This window comes from Bicyclus anynana, chromosome 11 (assembly GCF_947172395.1).
Source record: "Bicyclus anynana chromosome 11, ilBicAnyn1.1, whole genome shotgun sequence".
In the NCBI taxonomy this organism is placed as follows: Eukaryota; Metazoa; Arthropoda; class Insecta; order Lepidoptera; family Nymphalidae; genus Bicyclus; species Bicyclus anynana.
The window spans coordinates 14,957,325-14,985,323 of record NC_069093.1 but is presented as its reverse complement, the minus strand read 5'-3'; the positions used below and the strand labels follow the sequence as shown (position 1 = coordinate 14,985,323).

Below are 27,999 nucleotides of genomic sequence, written 5' to 3'. Positions count from 1 at the left end.
GAGCGTCCACTATTTGATACATAAAATTATAAAATAGAATCTATAAATTGTGCAATCTTTTACGATTAAATAAAACACTTTGTCTTTTAAAATTTTCATTGTACAACATCGATAACATTTATTAAATATAATTAAATATATAAAATATAATTTGTTATTAAAATTGATTTCATAAAATACATTTTTTTAAACATATATATTTTGGCAAATAAATATTATGTTTTTTTTGTATAAATACAATACCCTGCTGTTCCGTAGTAAATGACTGAGATTCCATTGAAAAAGTTACAATTTATAAACCTGTTAACCAGCAGTTGAGTAGATAAAAATATGGTAAATAAATAAAATCCTAATAAACAGCCATATTAGCCTTACTATCTGAACTGTAAATGCTAAAAAATTTCTTTTATTTTACCTTAATTATTAACTTTACCAAAAGTGGAAAGTCAAATACTTTTGTTTGCTTTTTTGATTAGAAACTATAACAAAGACCTATAAAAAATAACTTAACAAAAATGGAATTTAAACTTAAAGTTATGTATAAAATTACTTAAGAAACTAAAATATCACTAGACAGCAAAACATGCAGAAGGTAAATTATTTACCTGTCTTTTTAATACCTTTGGCAAGACGATTTTGGTCAAAAAAATCACATTCACTTCAGTTTCGGAAATCTTGAAAAAAAAAATTATTTGTACTACCTTGTTTAGCCCCAATTCAAAGGTAAGTCAACAAAAGAAATATAGTTATTATATACCTATTATCAAATAACACAAATACATATAGATATATTGCACATCCCTAAGTTTGTCAGTTCATATCAGCGGCCATAGATTGGTAACACTCTTTGGTAGCAAAGTTCCATGAGGTCCTTTGCTGTCAAGAGGTCCAGATGAGTAATGGACTATGTACTAGGGTTGCCAACCGTACTATTATATTTTTTTTTTTGTTTTTTTTTTTTTTTATTCTTTACAAGTTAGCCCTTGACTACAATCTCACCTGATGGTAAGTGATGAAGCGGGCTAACTTGTTAGGAGGAGGATGAAAATCCACACCCCTTTCGGTTTGTATAGAAACCGAAAGGGGCATCGTACCGGAACGCTAAATCGCTTGGCGGTACGTCTTTGCCGGTAGGGTGGTAACTAGCCACGGCTGAAGCCTCCCACCAGCCAGACCTGGACAAATTAAGAAAATCTCAATCTGCCCAGCCGGGGATCGAACCCAGGACCTCCGTTTTGTAAATCCACCGCGCATACCACTGCGCCACGGAGGCCGTCATTATATAATGTATTGTACTATATTTCGGTTGTCTACTGTTGAAGAAATATATAGTACGCAATAATAGTATATTTTCTATCTATTTATCTTACTGAGTTCCAAACATTAAACTAATAAATTAGACAAAAAATCGCTTTCGGTTATCAAAAATTAATTCAATAATTTATTTATTTGTTGAGAATACACACAGTATAATTATGTATTCGACCATTACAAAAGTTAAAAAAGAAATGAGATGTGAAAAAGCATATGACACTCTTATTTCAGATAAATAAATCTTGAAAAATAAGAGTGAAAAAATGTTGTTTTTTTTTTAAATGTCGATTTAAATGTCATTTTTTTGCTTACTCCATAAAATATTTTATTTAGGCGTCCTATATTTTTTGATAGGTAAATCTGAAAAAATGTTGGCAACCCTACTATGTCTACGTAGACAACTTAAGACCAATATGTCTCGAGCTCAAAATCGCGCAGCATGTATACTGTAGACCAGACCTGTTAAATTACAGTTCGTGCACGTGCATGGTGCGGATGACAGTTCGTTTCATTATTGAAAGTTTGTCGCGATTCACGATAATAGTACGTACTATGAACGTCATACAAACTGTCACCCGCATCATGCTACAGCGCACGAACTGTAATCTTTTATTAAAAACTTATGGCTTACAAGAGAGGACAAAGCAAAGTCAAATATCCACATATAACACATTGCACTACACACTGAAACACAGACAATACACGTCTAAACATTCAAGATTATATGAAACATTGAGTTGTTTTTTTAATCGACGACGCAAGTGAAACTTTTTTCCCAACCTCAGAAAAATACCGCGGGGACTTGCACGAATTTTTAATTTTTTTTTCTTTTTGTTTAAATTATTGTTATATTTGTTTAAATATGACCAATATTCCCATTCCCCTCCGACTGGTCGGGAAAGACTGTATTAGGAGTGGGTACGATAATAGACCAACGGGGCGGGGATCAAACAGTAAAACCAACTGTGGTTTGTGTTGCATTAAGGTTAGGCTTAATTTTAACATGTATTTTGTAGAATACTTTATACTAATATTATAAATGAGAAAGTAAGTCTGTCTGTCTGTCTGTTTGTTACTTTTTACGGCTAAACGGCTAAACCGATCAAGATGAATTTTGGTATGATGGTAAATGGTATTTTGGAGCAAAACATAGGGTACTTTTTGACCCTAAAATGAAAATGAAATAGGGGTTGAAAGTTTGTATGAAAAGTCCTTCATTTTTAGAGTTACAGTTTTAAAAATTTGTTCATAAATCATTAGAAAAATTAGAAATATAACGTAATTCAATAATTTTAAAAATTGAACCCCTAAAGTAATGAAATAGTGGTTGAAATTCTACATTGGTTTCCACGCGGACGATGTCGCGGGCGTCCGCTAGTAAATAAAAAAATAAATAAATAACCATCACCCCTCGGTGATGAGTCCGACCGCTCTTACCGTTGAGCTATTGAGGCTTTTCATTGAAATCGAATAAATATAAAGGCTACACGGTAGGCTGATGAGCCATGAGCGCCGCCATTTTGGCCTTGTCTGCTATGCCGAGCGCCTTTTATTTTGTCCCTACTCCACCCTACCGGCAAAGAAGTACTGCCATGCGATTTAGCGTTCCGATACGATGCCGCGTGGAAACTATCAGAGGTATGGGTAGACTAAACTTGAGGTGAACTATTAGCCTAACCCCTCTCAATCTGAGAGGAGATTCGTGCTCAACCGTGAGCCAAAAAAGGGTCGTTAATGATGATCCTGCAACTATTGTAGTCAGACTAATAGTTGAACAGTATAGCAGTCAAGGGTTGACTTTTTTTTTTATTCATTACAAGTAGCCCTTGACTACAATCTCACCTGATGGTAAGTGATGATGCAGTCTAAGATGGAAGCGGGCTAACTTGTTAGGAGGAGGATGAAAATTCACACCCCTTTCGGTTTCTACACGACATCGTACCGGAACGCTAAATAGTTTGGCGGTACGTCTTTGTAGGTAGGGTGGTAACTAGCCACGGCCAAAGCCTCCCACCAGCCAGACCCGGACCAATTAAGAAAACCTCAACCGGCCCAGCTGGCGATCGAACCCAGGACCTCCCCGACTTGTAAATCCACTGCGCATACCACTGCTACTGTGACTGTGACATTAAATTAAAAAAAAATCTTTGCGGCAGAGTGTAATACGACATGGATGGACGAAAAATCTTGTGGAAAACGATGGATGGCTATGGAAAAAAGTTTCACATTACACAAATGACGAGACGTAAGGTAACTCAGGCGGTGTCGAGCTCGTGCTGGCTCTCGTCCCCGAGCCACATGAACTGGCGGATCTCGTCGTCGGACGACGGGCAGCAGTGCGGCGCCTTGTCCAGCACGCGACGCAACTCCTGGAAACGCGTACAAACTAGAATAATTGCCTGCATATTAGCGAACGCTAAAGGAGAGCTTCGAGGGTTCCTCTATCCATTAGTTCATCCATGTCCTGGTCGTGAACCCACTGCGGTCGGCACTCAAAACTCAGCACACTACTTGCTTCGACGAAGTGCTGATGTGAGCCGAATATTGTGGCGAGACGCTTCGTGTTCGAAGCTTGCATCATTTCGAATCCTCTGACTTAATCCTCTGGCAACAACCAAAAATGATGAAGTAATGTGAGGCGAAGCGAAGTTTGTGCTTTGTTTCTACAATATCATATTCGAATGAAAGTCTGTCAGGTGTGATGATTCCCACCAATAATGTTACTAATAACTTCTCCAATGGCAGAGAAAATAACCTTGAGTGAAGGTCGATCACAAGTCCCGGACTAGTGATCGAAGGATGTAGGGTTAAAGTCGTATTTTTAAACTAGTTAACCCTTCTCCACTCAAGTCATTTTCCCCACCTATACCAAAATAATCCATCCATATGTGGACGGATCGAACGTCACTACACGATAGAGCTATGCCGCCCGAGCGGTTTACCACTACTCCCCACCTACCTAACAGGGAACATTTCGTACTATCGCGGCTCATGACGACACGAGCCAACCTATCAAATGACTCACTCGCGCAGACACACTCATACCGGTCTAGATACCTGCATAGCGCTGCGGTTGCGGTGCTCGCACGCGCGGTGGTCAACAACGGGTGCGGGGTAGTCGCGCCCGATGACACACTTCGCCTTCTGCTGCACGTGCAGCGGCGCGCTCCACGGCTCGTAGCTGGATGACAAAGATTACACAAAACATGATTAATTTATCTATTATAGTAATTTTAGCATGTTTTGGATTTCGAATGAAAGTGAGTACCACGTTGGTCGGCTTTTATTTTGCTGAAAAACTTGATAAATCTCTGTATCAGCTGGATGTAGCGCAACATGGGCATAATTTATTTATTTATTTAATTAATATCAAGCAATACCACACATTACATTATACAATATAATAATAATTATACTGTACGTTCGCACATAAGAAAATACTATACTATTTTTCTTTAACTGGTTTATTTTGTTTTCCACAAATTCGTAACATTAAATATAACAATAAATATAATACTTTTACTAATTCTTCATAAATGTTTTAAGGTTTACACGTTGTAACGATTGTTCTTTTTCTTTTTTCGCGTTGAGAGTCGACGTGTATTCTATTTTGACGTGTTGGGAGTTACAGCGCCCTCTTGTATCCTCTCTGTACACCAGTTCGCGAATATGAATTAGCGCGCGAACATACACCCGGCCCTGGGAAGCTGCGTCAGAAGCTAAAGCTTCTCAGAAGAAAGATTGTGGCGCAACACGCAAATTCGGTTTAATGCGCGGCGCACGATTCCCTTTGAAGTTCTGACGTCTGCAACTCGTGGCACCCCATCGTCTCCAGGATAAAGTCGCTCTATGCGCCCCAAGCGCCAGTAGAGGGGTGGTAGGTTTTCCTCTTTGAGCACAACCAAGTCGTCCACCTGAAGCTCGATAGACTTTCCGCGCTATTTTGCTCTTGCTTGTAATTCAGAGATGTACTCCAAGCTCCAGCGTTTCCAGAAATTTTGTCGCACATTTTATTACATAATGCAATTTAAGGATACCCAGTTTGGGCGTAGCCTTTTGTCGAGTGAGTGATAGGGAGACTGATTTTATTTTTAGTTTTTATTTATCATTCAAGTAGTCATTTACCGTGTAATAGCACTTTTCGACTAGAAAGTCCCTTAATTTCTTTTTGAAAGTAATATCTTTCTCCTCATTACGTATACGGTCTGGAAGGTTATTGTAAATTTTTATTAACATTGCGTATGGGCCGGAGCTGTGGAGTATTAATTTTGAAAAAGGGTAAATTAGTTTATTTTCGTTTTTTTCGCGGAAGCGCCGTGGTTTATAAGAGTTTTCGACATTTTTGTAAAAATGAAATTTTTTCTCACAAATTTACATATTTCAAATAATAATAATAATAATCAACATCTTATTAGTAGCTGAGTTTAGCGTCATCTAAACAAAACAAGCCAGACTGTGTGGCCGGCAGTGGACATCCGATGACATGATCCACAGTTGCCGACACATGCATGTAGCACTCACATGTACTGCACAAGCATGTTGGCCAGCTCGGGCACGTATCTGCGCACGTAGTGTCCGGTCGGCTCGAGGCGGCGGCCGAGGCGCACGGGGCACACGCACTCGCTCGAGTCCAGCAGCGCCTCGAACGCGCTGGACGACACATACATGTAGCACTCACATGTACTGCACAGGCATGTTGGCCAGCTCGGGCACGTATCTGCGCACGTAGTGTCCGGTCGGCTCGAGGCGGCGGCCGAGGCGCACGGGGCACACGCACTCGCTCGAGTCCAGCAGCGCCTCGAACGCGCTGGACGACACATACATGTAGCACTCACATGTACTGCACAGGCATGTTGGCCAGCTCGGGCACGTATCTGCGCACGTAGTGTCCGGTCGGCTCGAGGCGGCGGCCGAGGCGCACGGGGCACACGCACTCGCTCGAGTCCAGCAGCGCCTCGAACGCGCTGGACGACACATACATGTAGCACTCACATGTACTGCACAGGCATGTTGGCCAGCTCGGGCACGTATCTGCGCACGTAGTGTCCGGTCGGCTCGAGGCGGCGGCCGAGGCGCACGGGGCACACGCAGTCGCTCGAGTCCAGCAGCGCCTCGAACGCGCTGGACGACACATACATGTAGCACTCACATGTACTGCACAGGCATGTTGGCCAGCTCGGGCACGTATCTGCGCACGTAGTGTCCGGTCGGCTCGAGGCGGCGGCCGAGGCGCACGGGGCACACGCAGTCGCTCGAGTCCAGCAGCGCCTCGAACGCGCTGGACGACACATACATGTAGCACTCACATGTACTGCACAGGCATGTTGGCCAGCTCGGGCACGTATCTGCGCACGTAGTGTCCGGTCGGCTCGAGGCGGCGGCCGAGGCGCACGGGGCACACGCACTCGCTCGAGTCCAGCAGCGCCTCGAACGCGCTGGACGACACCCACATCCAGTTGCCGGCGCATACGGACCTGAAACAAACATTCGTATACTTGGTAGAGGTATACACTCAACTTTGCTATTGAAAAACTGCAGTCCCCATACATCAACAGATGTAGTGGTCATTTACCGCACAATGGCCAATCACATCGAAAAAGTGCGGCTCAGACAGGAAATTATCCAAAATGGAGAATGATATACGCACTACTTTCTATCAGAAGAGATATAGTGCAAAGTATAGAGTTCTCTCACCAGAGTCAAGATGGAGAGAGAGAGAGAGAGAGAGAGAAACTCACCAGTCAGCGTCCAGCAGATACTTCAGGAAGTGCTGGAGCCCGTGCTCCCAGGAGAGCCACAGCGTGCCGCGCGTCAGGAACGACGCCACCGTGTTGCGCACGGCGTGGTGCAGCCAGCCCTCCGTGAGCAGTTGGCGCATCGCCGCGTCCACGAACGGGAAGCCCGTGCGCCCTTCCTTCCAACTGGGGAGATGGAATGTCTTCTTTGTATCAAATATTGAATACCCTTTAATTTTTTACGTAAACTGCACCAGCAACATTATTTAACATGTTTTTTGATTGATTACAATACAGCCTCCTTCTTAGAGCCTACAGTAGGTGGGCTTAGTGAAGAAGGTTTATCAGAGTCGAGCACTAAGATTAGAAAAACACTGGGAGACAGAATGTTTCCTTAAGAGCATATCCTGTAAGACTTTGTGGTCTGAGTGAGATCAATCCTTATGAATGAAAACTGCTTTTAAACAAAGCGTGCTTGAATAAACGATTTCAAAATTTGAAAATTTTGAGGCTTCATTTAATTGATCAGAAACTACCAACTATTCATTATTATTATTAACAGTCGTTGGACAACAGCCCCTGAGGTACCCTGCAGTCCGCTTGATGTCTTCGGTTCACCTAATGTGGGCTCGACCAATACTGCGCTTTCCGGTTCGGGGTCGCAATTCCAGCACCTTGGGACCCATAAATCGGCTCTTCAAACTTTGTAGCCTACCCATACTTACTAGTAGTATAAAAGGGTATTTGCTCACCGTTGCAATTCGTCACCTTCGGGCTCCTTCCACGGGATGTCCAGACAGATGGGGTTGCCGCTCATCTGCGCGTACAGCGGGTTGTTCACGCTCATCGTGTAGAAGTACTCGCGCCAGATCAGTTGACCTGTCACACAAACACGGTAATTAAGAAAACATACAAAGGCAAGGTGAGTGGTCTATAAGCCCAAGATACGGGCTACCAAATATTATCTTGTGAATAAAGACATTGTGGGTCGAACTTATTAGAATAAATTTTATTTTCACGAGATATGTCGTGGCGCGCGTCTTGGGTCAAAAGACTCTTCATAAATTCGCAAAAAGCTGAAATTTAAACGATTATTAGGGCATTAAAATAAATTGTGAAAGTCTCCATCGATTCTATGTGGGCAAGAATGCAAATATTTTTAGTAGTTTACCCAACTATTTTCGACACAGAAGTTGAATCCGAACATCAAAAAATCAAAAATGTGGAAACCACCTTCCTGTCACTTTAAAAACACTTTCAAGGCTAGAGTGAAGACGAAGGCGTACTAAATACATACGCGTTTTTACTCATGCCTAAGAGTACCTAAAAGCATACCTAGCTTATTTAGCATAACTGAAATACCTACCAAAAGTTTTTTTACCTTTACTACAATGTTTCTATTGATTATAATTAAAAACTATTACTAAAGCAATGCAACAGCAATTTCTAGATCATCATTATCAATGCAGAAAGCTCACCATTAATGAACTGGCTGGAACCAAGGCGTCCCTGATGTACCTGCTTGAACAAGTCTTGAAGAGACCAGTAAAACCTGCGAGAGATAACAAATAATTCTTTTGGCTATAAATGTAAATAGGTATTGTAATTCTTTATTTTGTATTTAATCATTTAACTTTTTCTCTGTCCCTCTTCTGTTTTTCGATTATCAACGTTTCATTTCTTATAAAAAAAGCGCTCAATTTAAATTGTTTTTGAAAAATCGACTCAATAGTAGAAGTTTGTCGTAATATCATTCAATTAAATGTAAATACGAAATGTAGAATTTTTCAGTTTTATTCTGATCTAATTATGTTAATTCAAAGATAGTTTTTTTGGGAGACGACTAAAGACTATATTATTTTTATCTGCTTCCCCATCTCAACTCCTAACTTTCTCTGACTTCTCTACTGCCCTGTAATTATTGCCCAAGTTAAGGTCTAACTATAAATTATCTGTGAATATCTATGGTGTGATTTGGCAAAATAAGAATCATTGATGATGATGCTTGATGATGATGATGATGAAAAGATATTGAAATTGAGACACTTACCGGCGAACAGACAAACAACCAAAACGAAGCGCAGGACTCAACGATATCGGAGGACCTAAGAGGTCGGGACTACCATGCGTCGGTAAATACGCACCCCTGAAAAATCAATAAAAAATATTTCAAAATGCAATACCTATTGATCTTTTTTTAGAAAACATAGTCAGGTACCGTGTTTTAATGAACTCCAGCGAAAACGACTTTTGTATACGAAAGCATGTTTGATTAATCTATTTTTAGGGTAAGTATATTCAATTTTCAGACATTAGCTAAAAAGCAGAATTTACTTTAACTAGGATAACGCCTACAGTAAATCTATACATTTACTAGTACAATGATGGACTTGCATCAGTATAATAAAATTTAGATTGAGTTTGTATAAATATAATGATTAAGTGTAGTTAGTTACTAACTATTTTGTTATGTATATGTAAAAATACTAAAGTAGTTAAAAGAAATAAAATAAGTCTGCTGGGGAATAACTCAACTTTATCGCATTTAATTTTTCCCCGCTCTGCTCCCACCCCCCCCCCCGGGTTCGAGCCCTGGTACAAGCACAATTCTTTAATTCTTGACCTAAGTGACCAATCACATTTTTTTAATTCTTGACCTAAGTGACGATGCAGTCTTAGATGGAAGCGGGCTGACTCGGAAGAGGTAGTATTTATTCAATTCAAAGAATGTCAGAATGCTAAATCTAAACTAGCCACGGCTAAAGCCTACCAGACCTGAGCTAAATTAGAAAACATAAAAAAAGAAAAGGCTGGGGAAAAGAACCCAGGTTCTCTCAGAAAATTACAAGGCTACCAAATATGCCAGAGGACGTCATATACTCGTAGTGTGAACGCTACCTGCGAAACGTCTCATACTCCACAGCCAAGCGTTTCTGCATCTGGTTCAAAGCGGCCGTCTCCCCGCCCACCCAGCGGATCATGCGGATGTCCTCGTTCTCCAGGAAAATACCCAAATCTTCAGGTTTCGGGACCTGTCAAACAAAATACATTTACTGTTCGAAAGGAGATAATTCAGCTTCCCATACATTTCTGGACTCTTTCTGAAAGTGCAAGCCAACAATAAATGGCACGAGAGTTTAGAACAAGCCTCTCTGTTGTGGAATGGCTCTGAACCATTTCAAAAAGGTACGGCGATTCGTCATTTTCATACATTAGTCATATCAGTTAGTACGACACAAATGTTGCAGGACTCTCTTAACCAAGTTATTCCGGTTCGTCGTTGAAAGATCTCCTTTTATTTTATAAGATTTTCCGAAATCCCTAAGGCGAGTTTCCGCTGAATAATTAAAATCCCTACACGGACAAAGTAGTAATATATATAATGCCTAATATTGTATGATTATTATGTTCAATTAAACAAGCCTACCTTTTCAAACACTGTAAACGCCGTGTAGAAGTTGTCGGGTAGAGCGGCAAAGTTAACCCCACTCAGGTCTACATCTGCAACGGGCCGCGGCGGGTCACCTATGATGTCCACTGTGTGCTGGGAAAACATTGCGGTTAAGACAACCATTGAGCTACAGAAAAATTAATAAACTATTACGGTCAGGTGAACCGTGGAGTTGCACTAATAAACCATTACGGTCAGATGAAGTGAAAAGTTGCACTAAATTGAATAAACCTATATGGTCAGATGACCGTGGAGTTGCACCTTTAATAAACCATTGTGATCAGGTAAACCATGGAGTTCACTAAACTAAATAAACCATCATAGTCACGTGAACCATGTACTTGCATTAAATTGAATAAACCAATATGGTCAGGTGAACAGCGGAGTTGAACATTTAATAAACCATTATGGTCAGGTAAACCATGGAGTAGCACAAAATTTAATAAACCAATATTCAATAAATTCCAGGTGAACTGTGAAGCACAAAAAATTAATAAACCATTATGGGCAGGTAAATCATGTAGTTGCACAAAATTTAATAAACTATTATGATCAGATAACCATGGAGTTGCACTAAATTGAATAAACCATTATGGTCAGGTGAACCGTAGTATCATTATTATAGTCAGTTCAACAGTAGCGCTGCATAAAATGTAAAAGTAGTAGTAGACATGCGTATTTGATGATAATTTCAACTTTTAAGTAGCTTCTAGTTTTTCAAAGAGCTCTTTCTTCAAAATACTACGCTATGCTCAAATCAAATCAAATCAAAAATTATTTATTTCAAGTAGGCTCAGTTTACAAGCACTTTTGACACGTCAGTTGACTATTTGTAAAGATTCTAACACCGGTTCGGAAGGCAGGTTCTGCTGAGAAGAAACCGGCAAGAAACTCAACAGTTGCTCTTTTTTGCTGGAGGAGCATTGCTGTGTTGTTCGTATGCTGTGTGTTGTGATGTATGACTTACCAGAAACATCTGATAAGTGAGGGGCGGGATGCCACCGTTGGCGCGTATGACGGTGTCGGGGTCCCACAGCGTGTGCGACACGCTCTCGCGACACGCCACGCCCAGCTCGCGGCACAGCCCGCGCACGCTCTCGTCGCGCATGCGCCAGATCGGCTCGCAGTCTTGCTCGAAACATATCTTACGGATACCTGTTGGCAAACAAATTCTACATTTTAACCAGCGACTAGTAACAAAATGACGACCGCTGTCCAGCGATATTCATTATTCATCAATATCGCTCGACATTAGGTCTCTTATCTCAAGATATGGTGCGTATTATAGGACTAAAGAAAAAAAAACACTCGGGGATTGCGGGAGTGCCACACGTAATTGTATAGCATTTTTTAAGAACTTATGGAATTATAATTATTTATTTATTTTATTTATGCAACATTTTTTATTCTCTAAGAAAGAATAAAAAAATAAAAGAAAATAACAAAATGTCTTTACGTTGAGCTGTAATCGAGCTCTGGTTTAATAAGTTAGCCCCTTAGTTTCACACCACTTGTCCAGTTGAGTCGATGTGATAACGTCGAAATGTGTTAACTTGATGCACGTCTTAGGTGTTAGGTTTATTTTCGTTAGGGAATTTCGTTAAAAGCCTGCGATTAAAAGGATTTACTGTATTTCTAAAGCATTCGCTTAAATAGAAAATAAACATACCAGTAGGTATACTTATAGACCTATACCTATACTATACTACTATTGGTATTATTACCTGAGAATTTTCTTAATTCTTTACGTGTGTGAAGTCTGCCAATGCGCATCGAGTTAGCGTGTTTGAGAGGAGATTCATGCTCAAGAGTGAGCCAAATGTGGGTTGTTTAGAAATTAATACTTATAAGCAAAATATGTTACAAAGACTAAGTTAAATGATTTTTATACTCACCAAATTCTTTCCACAATCGTTTGAACACAACGTCAGGTTTTCCCTTGATCATATGCAGCCGGCCGCCATACTTCCTGAACTGGTTGTCCAGGTCGTTGAGCGCCTCCAGAAGATAGCGCATGCGGTTGTAGCCAACCAGTTTGGTTCCTAGAAAAGAGGATGTACAATATGAATTTAACCGACTTTAAAAAATAAAGTATGTATAGTTTATGATCGGTTTGAAGGCAGTGCCAAATAAAAGAAAATAAACTTTAAAAGCCTCTTTGGCATAGCACCGCCTTCAAAACATATAAAATATAGAAATATTTATATAAGAAATTTAATCACACCCTAGTATTCGGGATATCAAAAACCTCTCTCTCTTTCATTGCGATGGAACGAAAGAGAAAGTGATATTTTAGTCCACTTACAGGCGTTTGAGTTTCAGGGGAAAGGAACCTTCTATAGGTCTTGCCTCGTTAGAGGTTACCCCATCTGTCAAAACTATATGATCATTATCTAAAGTGTTCAAATAAACTGCGTCTATAGAATCGATATTTCATTGTGTTAAAATTCCACGTGTGTGTATTACGATTTAAAATTTATAGTTGTGTGTAGTGTGTTAAATATTTTCGATGTGTGAGTTTACCTCGTCCCGCTCAAAACACGACAGACAATTTAGTTGGTGAATTTGACTGCGATACAAGTGTAATAGAAGGTAATTGTTCTGAGATCGTAGATATAGCCCAGCCACGTGCGACTTCCTCCGATACAATTAGTCCACGTGACAGCTGCGAGAACACTTCGAGAGCGCGATCACGTGGTCGACCTCTAAAGACCTACAAATTGTTTTTGCCTGCGTCTCCTTGCACGTGCATTGCTCGAGTTGCAATAAAGAGAAAGATCAGTAATACCAAGACTTTCAAGATTCGATCTCTCAGGTTAGACTTCTGAAAGTGATAGTTTTCTATATGTGGTCCGTGCTAGTTTAGATTAATCTTTACTAATATTTTATAGAGGTAAATATCTAACGTCACCCGGACGTGGGTTTTCTAAACTCACGATCTTGGGGGGTGATTTACTCAGGTCACGGTAACCCCCTCCCGAATGGCCCTCTAAGCCGAGGTCCGAGACTCATAGGAGAGTCGTTCCGTCCTATATCTTTATTTCTGCCTTCGGGTTTCATCAGGCGATGCTGATGCCCCGGTGTCGCCGTAGTGTTCCCACATGGAGCCATCGGCACTTACTCAACAAGTAATCTCTGGTTCTACAGAACCGATTTTGAAAAATCCTTTTACCAATAGAAAGGTTATTTGTCATAGGCTCCTATGTCGGAGCGTCCTGCTATAGTTAATACTACGACTATATTTGGAAAAGGTTAGTTTAAATTACTAGTAGACGCCTTGCAGTTTCCAGTTTCACCCGCGTAGTTCCCGTTCCCGTGGGATAACGGGCATAAAATATAGCCTACGACACTCGGTGAGGACGTAGCTTCCTAATAGTAAGAGAATTTTCAAAATCGAAACCTCGGTGCGCGAGTCCCACTGACTTGCGATTTTTTTTTTAATTTTGTCCATAAAGCGCATGTCAAAATCAAACATTCTATTGAATTAACTAAGTATACCTAATTACCTAGTGTTAGCAATTATAAATATTGTTCCTACTAAGTCATGATACTATCAATGATACATCAATGTACCGACGTATCATGACGTAGTATCATGACTTACGGCAAGTTTCTTCATCGTAAGTAACAGTCAAAGTAACGTCATAAAGCAAAAGTGACGGTCTTAATCACGGAAAAATAAAGTCTTCTTTACTACTTACTACTTTTACTGTTACTTTAGCTTTACATGAAGAAATTGGCTGTTAGTCGGACCAATATTTAGATTTTTTTTTTGTCTTTATTATATAATATACTAGCGGACGCCCGCGACTTCGTCCGCGTAAAAATTGATGTAAACTTCTATACCTCTACCCTGCTCGTAAACCTACCCAACCCTACCCTACCCTACCCCTACCTTACTCCTACCCTACAGCTAACGCTAACCCTACCCTCCCCCCACCTTACCCCTACCCTTACCCTACCCATAACCTATCCATACCCTATCCTACCCTACCCCTAATCTACACCTACCTTACCCCTACCCTACCCCTACCTTACTCCTACCCTACCGCTAACCCTAACTCTTCCCTACCCCTATCTTACCCCTACCCTAACCCTTCCCTACCTGTACCCTACCCCTACCCTACTTTACCCTACCCTATCCCTATCCTACTCCTACCCTACCCTATACGTTCCATATCCTTCCCCTACCTCTACCTTGCCCCTACCCTACACTACCCCTACCTTATCCGTACCCTACCCTACCCTACCCTACACTTTCCCCTACCCTACCTCTATCCTACCCCTTCCCTACCCTTATCCTATCCCTACCCTCAGCAAAATAAGTTTTGTGCGTGGTGCAATGACCAAAAGACTATAATTTCCCAAGCGACTTCTATGCTAATATCTATAAATCTATATATATATATATATATATATATAATATCTATAAATCTATATATCTATATATATATATATATAAAGAGGTAAAGTTTGTTTGGTTGTTGGGGGTAATCTCTGGATCTACTGGACCGATTTGGAAAATTCTTTTACCAATAGAAAGCTACATTATTTGCGAGCGTCATAGGATATGTTTGGTCCTCATGTTCACACGGGAACGGGAACCACGTAATTGAAACCGCGGGGCGTCATATAGCGGCATTTCTGCGACTTTCAGAAATTTTGTATTATCTCCGAAACTATATAACTAATTAACATACTGTAAAGGGCAAATCTTATCTCTATAATATCCTTGTGATTATTAAATAATTTATTTTGATAAGGATTTAAGTTTAGTTGTGTAAATAATGACGTAAACCTTAGTTTAAAATTTCAATAATTTATTAAAGTACTAAAGGTACTATATCTGCTAAAATATAAAAGATAGATATATGGTGTCGCGGACTTTTTTGTAGAACTTTTAGAGGTTCAAAAAGCCTCCATACATTGATTTCAGTTATACGCAATGGTTGAGGCAGCGCATGCGAATAAGTAAGTTTTTCGGTCCGACCTATAAGAGAAAACCCGCGATAACACAGTAGTTATATATGATAGAAATATAAAATATAGCCTTTAGCACTCCCCGATAACGTAGCATTCTACTGGTGAAAGAATTTTTAAAATCGGACCAGTAGTTCCGAAGATTACCCCATTTCAAAGAATTGTTACAAACTTACAAACTTACAAACTTTACCTCTTTATAATCTATACTAATATTATAAAGAGGTAAAGTTTGTAAGTTTGTAAGTTTGTAACAATTTTTTGAAATGGGGTAATCTTCGGAACTACTGGACCGATTTTAAAAATTCTTTCACCAGTAGAATGCTACGTTATCGGGGAGTGCTAAAGGCTATATTTTATATTTCTATCATATATAACTACTGAGATATCGCGGGTTTTCTCTTACACGTCAGACCGAAAAACTTACATTTTCGCATGCGCTGCCTCAACCATTGCGTATAACTGAAATAAATGTATGGAGGCTTTTTGAACCTTTAAAAGTTCTACAAAAAAGTCCGCGACACCATATATCTATCTTTTATATTTTAGCAGATATAGTACCTTTAGTACTTTAATAAATTATTTAAATTTTAAACTAAGGTTTACGTCATTATTTACACAACTAAACTTAAATCCTTATCAAAATAAATTATTTAATAATCACAAGGATATTATAGAGATAAGATTTGCCCTTTACAGTATGTTAATTAGTTATATAGTTTCGGAGATAATACAAAATTTCTGAAAGTCGAATAATGCCGCTATATAACGCCCCGCGGTTTCAATTACGTGGTTCCCGTTCCCGTATGAATATGAGGACCAAATATAGCCTATGACACTCGCAAATAATGTAGCTTTCTATTGGTAAAAGAATTTTCCAAATCGGTCCAGTAGATCCAGAGATTACCCCCGACAACCACACAAACTTTACCTCTTTATAGTATTAGCATAGAAGTCGCTTGGGAAATTATAGTCTTTTGGTCATTGCACCACGCACAAAAGGCTGGACCAATTTTGCTGAGGGTAGGGATAGGATAGAGGTAGGGAAGGGGTAGGATAGAGGTAGGGTAGGGGTAATTTAGGGAAAGTGTAGGGTAGGGTAGGGTAGGGTACGGATAAGGTAGGGGTAGTGTAGGGTAGGGGCAAGGTAGAGGTAGGGGAAGGATATGGAAAGTCTAGGGTAGGGGAGGAGTAGGATAGGGGTAGGGTAGGGTAGGGGTAGGGTACGGGTAGGGTAGGGTTAGGGTAGGGATAAGGTAGGGGTAGGGAAGGGTTAGGGTTAGCGGTAGGGTAGGAGTAAGGTAGGGGTAGGGTAGGGGTAGATTAGGGGTAGGGTAGGATAGGGTATGGATAGGTTACGGGTAGGGTTAGGGTAGGGTAAGGTGGGGGGAGGGAAGGGTTAGCGTTAGCGGTAGGGTAGGAGTAAGGTAGGGGTAGGGTAGGGTAGGGTAGGGTTGGGTAAGTTTACGAGTAGAGTAAGGTAGAGGTAGAGAAGTTTACATCAATTTTTACGCGGACGAAGTCGCGGGCGTCCGCTAGTATTAGTATAGATATAGAAATATAGATTGTAACAGTGTTGTTAGAACAATAGACTTATAAATATTTCTTATTGCTAACATGCTATGGTCATATGTTTGTACAGGCTTACACACCTTTATAAACATTTAGAATAATGGCAGAAAAAACAATTAGGACATAATTTACAAAGTAACAAACTATTAACTTGAGACATGTCCTACCAACCTACCACTGCTAAGCGCCCGCTAAATGCTAATGCTATATATTTTAAATTGCTAACACTAGCAACATACAACTTTACTTATCATCACAAAACATAGCCTAATAGGTTTCGAAATTGCTTGTAAACTAAGCATATATTTGAAATAATGAATTTTGACTTTGTTTTTAAATTTATAATATTTCTGGAAAAAAAAACAATGTTAGAAGTTTCGACGGCCTCCGGGGCGCAGTGGTATGCGCGGTGGATTTAAAAAACGGAGGTCCTGGGTTCGATCCCCGGCTGGGCATATTGAGATTTTCTTAATTAGTCCAGGTCTGGCTGGTGGGAGGCTTCGGCCGTGGCTAGTTACCACCCTACCGGCAAAGACGTACCGCCAAGCGATTTAGCGTTCCGGTACGATGCCGTGTAGAAACCGAAAGGCGTGTGGATTTTCATCCTTCTCCTAACAAGTTAGCCCGCTTCCATCTTAGACTGCATCATCATTTACCATCAGGTGAGATTGTAGTCAAGGGCTAACTTGTAAAGAATATAAAAAAAAAGAAGGAGCAACTTACCAGCAGTTTCTCCGTCGAAAATGAACATCGGGAAGAAGGGAGCGGCCTTGTCTTCCAAGGCGTCGTTCAAAGATGGGTTGTCGTGCAATCGCAACCCGTGACGGAACCACAGCACGCTGCCGCCGGCCATGTTGACTCTGCAACCATTGAATAGCAGCAGGCTTCACTACGCGGAAGTTTATTAGGAACAAAATGTAATAACAGCCTCAATAGCTCAATGGTAAGAGCTCATCAAAGAGGGGCGGTGGTTCGATCTCCACCCCGTTTGTCTATTGTCGTACCCACTTCTAATACCGTCTTTCCCGACTAGTTGGAGAGGAAGAAGAATATTGGTCATATTTAAAAGATTTTATTTAAAAAAAAACTTCAACTCCATCATATGTCTAATGCTCAGGATGAGAATTCTTACTGATTTTTTTAAATAAAATTAGGGTCACATTTCACAACCTGGCCGAGGACTTGAACCCAGGTCTTCGTGTTCCGAAGCCACATAGGCTTACCAATGGACCAACGAAGCTTCTAACTCTCGACTTTGGTAGGTACTGCCCCTGTAGCAAACGCTTCGAAATCTAGAACAATGTATGGGAATGACAGATCTTGATCACGTGACCTGTCGATAGCAAATGTCATTCCCATACATTTTTCTAGTTTTCGAAGCGTTTGCGATCGTAGAAAGAGAATCGACGTGCCACTTGGCTATAGTGTCTGTTTAGTTATTTAATTCAAAACAGGTATAGATAGATAGAAGATTTATAATGTATAAAATATATAGGTAGGTACAGGAGTATTTCGCCCTTATTGTAAACTGTCACGTGCAGAACGATGAATGTTTCATAACCACTTCCTTGTTTAAAGTCAAACAAGAGCGTGGAACGTTCGATACTGGATGTAGGTCGGATCGTTACACAGTAAGTATCCATACCTAGCTTGTAGTTATAGCAACGTGTTTACGCTGCCTGTTGCAGGCAGTCGGTGACAATAGCAGCGCTTTCAATGCACGTAACCTAATGCACAGGGCTGCAAAACTGAGTTTATTATAGAAGGAAATGATAAATTAAATAATTCATATCTTGTTGTGTATTGAATAACAACATGAATAGTTTAAAAAACTAAAAACATGTTTGATACCCATAACATAGCCTGTCCGCCATCTTGGATTTAAGTCATAAGACTTTTTTTCGTATTCCTAACAGTAAATCCTTTCATTTGATATCCATATCATGGGGGTGCATTTCAAACAGTCAGTCCGCCATCTTGGGGAGGCTTAGCTAGTCATATATTGTCATTAGAATTCAGAGCGTGTGCAAAATTTCATCGGGAAGTCAAATTAAGATTCCAAAATTTTCTTACATAGGTTACAAATGAAGCTAATATAAGCGTGCTCTTGCCCGTGCTACAGACCTGGAGTTTCAACTGAATAATCGAACTGTTCAATCCAGTCCTGGATTAACCTATAAACTATTTAAGCAATGGGCATACTAAGGGGGCAGGGAAACCAAAACGAGAAAAAAAAGCGAGTATATCAAAGTTCAATATCTGCACGTTTGAAATTGATGTTCATATCATCATATATATCACCGTACTTAACGTATTGATTGTTATTGGTTAGGGCATCAAGTTACCTTAATCCGGCACTGGTTCAATCGTCCGTGTGTAGTGTCAGTCAGTTCTTTCTTATGATTTCGATTGAAATTCCGATTATATAAAACTGTAGTCAAAACTGCGCAGTTAAAACTAAAGCCCGGTAGATTTTTTTTTAGCCGCTCGGAGTAAGAAAGTTGGCGGTGGGTACATCTCCATGCCTCGGAGATCACGTTATGCCGGCGATTTCAGACGTAATCATTAACCTCTGATAGCGATCGTTTTTTCGATTCGAACAATTTCGCTCTAAGGTCACTAAACTGCATTGATGCTGCGTGGTGGAATAAAGTTCCGAAATCTCCTCTGTTATACGAAAAATATACCCTTTAGTGATCCATTAAAATGAATATAATTTGACGAAGAATGTAATTTAAAAAGAAAAAGAATTTCATATAGTGTGATACAAACTCCGGTTTCTCATATACATATCTAGATACAGTACAACAATGAATATGCATGGATTTTTAAAGGTAACCCGGCGGGAATCGGCTTGAATGAACTCTTCGCCCCTGATATTTAGACTCTTTTCTTAATCGGTAACATTAGTTGAACGTAGTCAAGCGCTAAATTATTTAATAACCTAGGTAAATAAAGATAACAATTATATGAAAAGGCGCAAACAAAAGCATTTTCCTCATGCAATATGAAACCAAGCATCCGCAATGCATTTATGCAGCCCTGAGTTACCTACACTTTGCACGTGCAGCTAACTTATTGAAAATTATATGACCTATTTTGAAATTCAACGCGTGAATATTTTGTATTAAAACGTAAATAGGTACATGACAAACACATCAGTTTATAGAGCTTTTCTACCTCTTTTTTTAATCTTTTACAAGTTAGTTACTCGACTACTATCTCATCTGATGCCAAGTGATGATGTAATCTATGATGGAAACGGGCCAACTTGTTAGGAGGAGGAACCCTCCCCCTCCCTCCCCACCCTCCCTACTTGTAAGGAACCCTCAATCGGCCCAGGCGGGGATCGAACCCAAGACCTCCGTCTAGTAAATCTACCGCGCATACCACTGCGCAACGGAGGCACCTATCTCTAAACTGAAGTGTTCGCATGATCAAAATTCAATCGAAATGTTTTATTAAAAGATACGACTTGTTAATATTACCTATCAATATTGCCTACTACTACTACTAGACTATCTTCAAATGTTTGACCCTTAGACCATTAATAACTGGACGTGGTTCGCTAACCGTTACCCCTCTGGCAAAGATCAAAAATCTATGATCTAATGCGTTTATAAAAACTGTTGCTACAGAATCGATGTTTCATTGTTGTAATCGTTTTCGTCGTGTAAGGAGCTCCCTAAAAATGCCGGTTTGTGTAGTTAAATGGCATAAAAAACGGTCAAAAACTTGTAGTTTAGTAAAAGATGGAGTAACGTTTCATTTGAAAGTATTTAAACCTTAATTTTATCAAATTTTTAATAAAAACAATTTATAAAAATAATCGATTTTTTTGACGAAACAGCAAAACATCGATCAGTAATCGAATATTCTATGTATTTAATCTGTGGATAGTCTAAGCAATGTCACAGTAAATATGCAAGCAGTAGTTTGACTTCATACTAGAGGTCGAAACGCGAGCTATCTCAATTTCAATTTCAACTTACTAGTTAAATAGATTTTATTAATTAGAAATAAGACTAACTCACTAACATACTAAACTTAAAACAGATACACTAACAATATACTAAACCAAGGGTTTTGTCTATGCAATTATGGACGAAGTTATAAAGACGAGAAACTACCGGAAACACATTATGAAAGATGGCACTCTAGACATCTGTCGAGCGTGTCATCGCCCTGGGGAGTCCCTCAGGCATATTGTGTCCGGGTGTTCTCACCTTGCTAACGGCGAATACTTGTACAGACATAATCAAGTAGCCAAGATAATCCACAAACAGCTTGCTCTTCAATATGGCCTTATCGATTTTGAGATGCCTTACTATAGGTACGACCCAGCGTCAGTTCTTGAAAATAGCAGTGCATTACTCTACTGGGACCGAACGATTATCACTGACAGGTATATTGTAGCCAATAGACCTGATATAGTGCTAATCGATCGGTCTGTGCGTCGTGCAATAATTGTTGATATTACAGTTCCACATGACGATAATCTGGTTAAAGCCGAAAAGGAAAAAGTATCAAAATACTTGGACCTTGCTCACGAGATCACCGCCACGTGGAATGTTGAGTCAACTATTATTGTTCCGATAGTTGTTTCAGTCAATGGTCTTATAGCGAAAAGCTTCGACCAACACCTTAAGAAGCTTTCGCTTAACTGTTGGATCAAGAGTCGGATACAAAAGGCAGTAATTCTTGAGAGCGTATTGTGAGGAGGTTACTTATACTTATAGGTATACTTATATTGTTAAAAATTAAAAAAAAGAAGTAATAAATAAATGAGAGTAACTTAATTACTAACATAGAAAAAAAAAATTAAAACTGTTACTCTTATTAATTGAAAAACTTGTTTAATGTAAGGAATAATAAAGGCTTTGAAATTGAGAAAAACATAAAGGGCTAACATAATCTACGGAACCATACACTGCGCGTGGCTCGACACGCACTTGACCGGTTTTTTAATATTTGGTCACGTAGTGTAGAGGTAATACCTAGATGGCATCACCAAAATAAACATATGAATACGACCTATCCTTCAAGGTCATTGATTAGTATCAGCCTTATTTAAAGCTACCAATCAAAAAACAACACGCATTTTATTGATCACTTCCTATTTTACTACAATTTACAAAATATTTTATTTGTTTACATAGTATATTTACAATCACAAAACTAAATGGAAATACAAAGTTGGCAATGGTAATTAAAATGCTGGAGGCAGGCAGCCCTATCACATGTTTACGTACCGCGCGCTGTAAGTATTTATTTCAAAAATACGGCCGAGTATACTGCTTGTATATATTTTTACTGTGCACAATGTGTTTGTGTAAAAAGTGTTTAAAAATTACGCGTGTGTGTATTGCGAGTCAAATTTATAGTTGTGTGTAGTGTATGGACACAGAATATACTTAATGGTGTTAAATGAGGTTTTCGATGTGTGAGTTTACCTCGTCCCCCTCAAAAAGTCGAAAGATGTAGAATTAATAATAAACTCTATACATTAACAAATATACAACGAATTTACATGATGGTGAAGTTCACTATAACTAAGAAATTATTTAAAAACTAGCAGCCGCCCCTGACTTCGTCCGCGTGAAATTTAGTTTTTACAAATCCCTCGGGAACCATGGATTGTTCCGGGATGAAAAGTAAAGTATGACACATAATCAGGAGTAAAATCCATTTCCATTCAAAATTTTAGAAAAATCGGTTCAGTAGTTGCGGCGTTAAAGAGTAACAAACATCCAAACAAACATCCATACAAACTTTCGCGTTTATAATGTCTTCAACATATCAGGTACTAGCACTAGGAGCACTAGGTACCTCTGGCTCCAATATGTTTCCCAGGATTTCTACGAGCTTGTAAAATTCAATAACTACCTTTTTTTTGTTTTTTTTTATTCTTTACAAGTTAGCCCTTGACTACAATCTCACCTGATGGTAAGTGATGATGCAGTCTAAGATGGAAGCGGGCTAACTTGTTAGGAGGAGGATGAAAATCCACACCCCTTTCGGTTTCTACACGGCATCGTACCGGAACGCTAAATCGCTTGGCGATACGTCTTTGCCGGTAGGGTGGTAACTAGCCACGGCCGAAGCCTTCCACCAGCCAGACCTGGACTAATTAAGAAAATCTCAATATGCCCAGCCGGGGAAAGAACCCAGGACCTCCGTTTTGTAAATCCACCGCGCATACCACTGCGCCACGGAGGCCGTCAAACCTACCTACCTTACCTTACCTTTTATTAAAAAGGTCGTATCGCTTCGATTGCGTGTTTAATGTTGATTAGGTAAAGGCACTTGTGTCGGATTACAATTTCCAACTTAAGTGAAATTTTAGAATCAGCCAATGCAAAAATTTTAAACAACGAGTATGTGCAAAAATATATTTCAAGTCTAGGCAAGCAGGCCAATGAAGTACTAAAGATAATCTATACTAATATTATAAAGCTGAAGAGTTTGTTTGTTTGTTTGTTTGATTGAAAGCGCTAATCTCAGGAACTACTGGTCCGATTTGAAAAATTCTTTCAGTGTTAGATAGCCCATTTATCGAGGAAGGTTATAGGCTATATATTATCTCCGCATTCCTAAGGGAACGGGAACCACGCGGGAGAAACCGCGCGCGGTCAGTTAGTGATTTATATTCAAGTAGCGGACGCCCGCGACTTTGTCCGCGTGAAAATCAATGTAAACTTTCAAGCCCTGTTTCACACTATATTTCGTATTTTTTTCATGATTTATGAACAAATTTTCAAAACTGTAACTCTCAAATTTTCAAAAATGGTAATAAGTAAAATATGCAATTGTGAATCAATGTATAATTGTATAGAATTTGCCCAGTTTTATTATAAGTATAGAAGAAGATATAGATTTAACAGTATAAAAATTTCAGATTGCCTTTAAGGATATTTTTTCCATCACTTGATTTACCTACTTGACTTGGAGTTTCTTTCTGTCTTGACTTGGACTTTTGGGAGTAAACTGTTGAATGCTTTACGAAAATTATAATTGGACGAGGCGAACGGACATTTAGATGGATAGCCAGAGAAGTTTTACTTCAGTCGTGTTGTCTAAAGCCCACTCGTTTTTTTCGTGTAGTAATAACTAATACGTAGTTAGCTGATCTCTACACCGAAGCCATAAGGATGCTTAGCAACAATCTGCTGTTAGTTATTAAGCGAAGGTCGTTTAGAATTTAAAGCCTTTTCACATTGCTTTTGACAGCCGCGTGGCGCAGTGGGCAGTGACCCTGCTTTCTGCATCCACGGCCGTGGGTTCGATTCCCACAACTGGAAAATATTTGTGTGATGAGCATGGGTGTTTTCCAGTGTCTGTGTGTATTTATTCGTTATATAAGTATTTATATGTAGTATATAAATGTATATTAATATTATAATATCAACTATCTTAGCACCCATAACACAAGCTACTCTGTATGCTTACTTTGGGCCTAGATAGTGATGTGTATTGTTTAAGTATATTTATTTATTTATTTATTTATTTATTTATTGCTAATTCTATAGCGACGGCGTTCTTTGATCGTATGCAAAGATCACATTTTATTTTTCATATACTAGTGGACGCCCGAAATTTCGTCTACGTAGACTTCGGCAAATATGTTTTTCTACTTCCATTTCATAATCAATATAAAACCTCAAACCGAAATTTAAGTTTTACAGAGTGAATTAATTTTGGAATTTTTAACCAAACGAATGCTTCATCGAACTATAGTTACAATTACTCGTAGTTACAATTAACAGAGGAAATATTCGACAAAGTAAATTAAATTATGAATGAAGAAAATGTTAAAACAAGCAATTCTTGTTGTTGTATATTTCTTGAAAACCGGAAATATTTTAAGATTTCTAATTTTGAGTGACAGTAATCAAAGTGGAATAGGGTTCAACGGATTTGAATATTTCAGCTTTTTTATAGTTTGCTCTAATGCGATGATTCAAATTAAGTCGTAACATTGGAAAATATTACGACATTGATCTATTCTTTTAAAACTGGTAGGAATAGGCTGACGAACTTTCAGCTTTCATATAATATGTATTGTTTTGGTGTATTTATTATTTTACAAAATACTTATTGAAATTAAGCCTAACCATAGTGCAACATAAACTACAGTTGGTTTTACTGTGCAATTTTACAGTAATAAAAATTAAAAAAACAAACAAACAAAACCAGAAAATCATTGGTAGCTCAGCATGTGGCTCAATACTTTAGACGCATGACGTGTTAAACAGGTTGTCCCAAAAAATATTACAATAAGGTACGTCTGGCGTTCGCAAGCGCTTTGTTCACTTAACACCAAAATTGCGTAAATCGTTCGACGTCAAATCAGAAAACTTTTCTTATTTTTTAGAGCTTCCCTAAAAGTTTACGTAAAGGCCCGGAGTTTCGTGAAATGGACAATAGGACATCCTACAAAATCAAATACGAAACGTTATTGTTCAAACCCTTTGTTTTCAAATTTGTTTTGAAATAATTGATTTTTTTTGGGGTTTCTTTGGACCCGGCGGTTGTTTTAATTTACGTCCGTACGAAATAAAATATATTTCCGAAACACGAGAACAATGTAAAAAACGAGAGACTAAGTTCTTATAACTACCTAATAGAAATAAATTGTTCACTTCTGAACAATTTCAGTAAAGTTCTCTTTGAGACACGACCAGTGTGCACATGATTCTTAACTAGGGTAAGCACAATACAGGTGAACACAAACACAACAACTGTAATAGAAAATTCATTCTCTATTATAGGTTCGTAATAAATACTCAATGCATTATTTGCTTTGAAATGCACGCCACTAGGCCCGACAATGTACAGGGTATCCCGTAAGTATTACGACATACACTACAGGGTGATAGCTGATCTAAAATAACCCAATATTTATATTAGCCAAAATTTTATGATTTTTAAGTTATATTGAGTTTCCTACAAAATGAAAAAATCACTTCAGTGCAATTTAGTTGTACTATGTGCTTACTTAAACATTGGATGTCTACTTTGTAATTTTTTTTAATAATTGTTTCAAGTAATGAAAGTTTAATTTTTTTCTACTGCAAAGTAAGTTATTTCCAAATAAGGGTTCCGTTTTTATAAGTACATACGTTCAGAACCCTGGCCTCAGGTTGGGGCTAGCGAACGAAAACTCTTTGAACAAAGTCCTCAGAAGCTAAGAAGGTTTATAAAAAGAACAATTGGGTTAAAAATTAAACCACCAGAATATAGTTCCTCTTCCCAAGAGATTGAAAATAAGTTTCTACATGCAAGGGAAACTGCGGTCTAGTATGTAGTAAATGTGTTTCACAAGAGTTGTATAGTCAATACTCAGGTCTGATCTGGCCTTGTCAGATATCCTCCCTAAAAATATCATATATTATGTGGAGTTTAACCTCTTTGTGGAAATACAAAGGAGTTCCAGAAACTGCAGAATAGAGATGAAGGAATGAGGGTAAAATATATTTTTATTACCATCATATATGTAAACTCATAATAACTTTAAATGTGATATTGCAACATCACACCTTCATTTGTTTATGACAGGAAGACAAATATGGGACAAATTGACTTTTGTGCTGTGAAAGCTTTTTAGGATTGTGTTAGAATTTTACTAATCAATTACAAAGAAAAAGGTACCATACTGAAAATATTATTCAACAATATTAGAAAAGTTAAAAGAAGGAAATCTTAATTTTAAAATTAATCAAGGAAAAACAGCAAGGAAAATTTCTAGTTTTTGCTAATTTTACAAGACAACACTCTGGTTCACACAAGCAAAATTGCTATGGATGGGATGGGCAGATACAGTCCAGCAGGCTAATTCACTAACTTTGATGTATGTCAGTCGAAATATACAAAATTGAGATACTTTGTAACAAATGTCATCTGATATCACAGAAGGTAAATGACATTTTTCAGTTGATTTGATGATTATTTTAATAAAAACCAAATTAGTGAATAGGCCAGCTGATTTTTATGTACATCCATTTTTAAAAAGAGAGTTAGAGGAAGAAAATTATTACATGAAGGAATTGCTGGAGGCAATTTCAGCACATATTGATGGTTTGGAAAAGTTAATACCAATAAGGTAAAAGCATATTGAACTCAAAAAAGTAATAGCTAGTTTATAGACTAAGCTATTTGACTTCAGCTTAATATATTGCTGATATCTTGTATACTACTAATATATTATTTATTTATTTATTTATTTGGTCCACCAGTGACTGTTGCAGCATTTACACAATTACAATCTAAAAAAAACACAAACACTGCACAATCAAATGAAGGTAGACACGGCATGCACATTTCCGTAATATTAAAATAAATTAACGATTACATAAAATCAGTTTACATAAGAAAAAAAAATACATTTTAAAGTAACAAGAAAAAGAAACATTTTACAACTACTATTTGAATATATACATAAGTTTAGATAACCCAACAAATTACTAATTAGTCACATACTTATGCTAGATCGTAATTTTATGAATTTGGTATTTTTTCAGAGAAAAAAAACTATAGATACACAAAATAAAAATTAATTAAATAAATCATATATTGAATTAGAACATACTTTAACTCAATTGGTTTAAAAGATGTATGTACTGAAATACTTACTAAGTACTGCAATAAATAAAAATTGTAAGGAAAATCACTTACTTGAATTAAACTTGAAAAGCAGAACGTTAAATTCAGTTTTATACAATATTTGCTTGAGTATCAAAGAGATTAAGACTTGGAAATTATTGCTATCAGACACGACCGTGCCAGTTGAAATGCAAACCGAGAATCAGAAATGAAATAAAACGATTTAACTTAAAGTAAATAAAAATTTAAAACAAATACAAAACAGGAAACAACTGCTGTTGCTGAGGCTCACAAAACCAAACGTCAAATAAAGTGACAGTGACAGTGATATCCATAGAGTAGAGT

At 38.4% G+C, this 27,999-nt stretch overlaps 1 protein-coding gene across 1 annotated transcript; it reads right to left on the bottom strand.

Moving 5' to 3' along the window:
- Positions 1–78: 78 nt before the first annotated feature.
- LOC112050510 (cryptochrome-1) lies at positions 79–27,964 on the bottom strand. Its single transcript, XM_052884451.1, has 13 exons — positions 27,727–27,964; positions 17,776–17,912; positions 12,396–12,542; positions 11,468–11,655; positions 10,477–10,593; positions 9,948–10,081; positions 9,100–9,195; positions 8,528–8,601; positions 7,802–7,928; positions 7,053–7,235; positions 6,621–6,788; positions 4,372–4,495; positions 79–3,683 (listed from the first exon to the last, which is right to left on the bottom strand). Exons 2-13 carry the CDS (start codon positions 17,903–17,905, stop codon positions 3,570–3,572), a joined length of 1,602 nt encoding a protein of 533 aa, XP_052740411.1. The 5' UTR covers positions 17,906–17,912; positions 27,727–27,964; the 3' UTR covers positions 79–3,569.
- Positions 27,965–27,999: the final 35 nt, after the last annotated feature.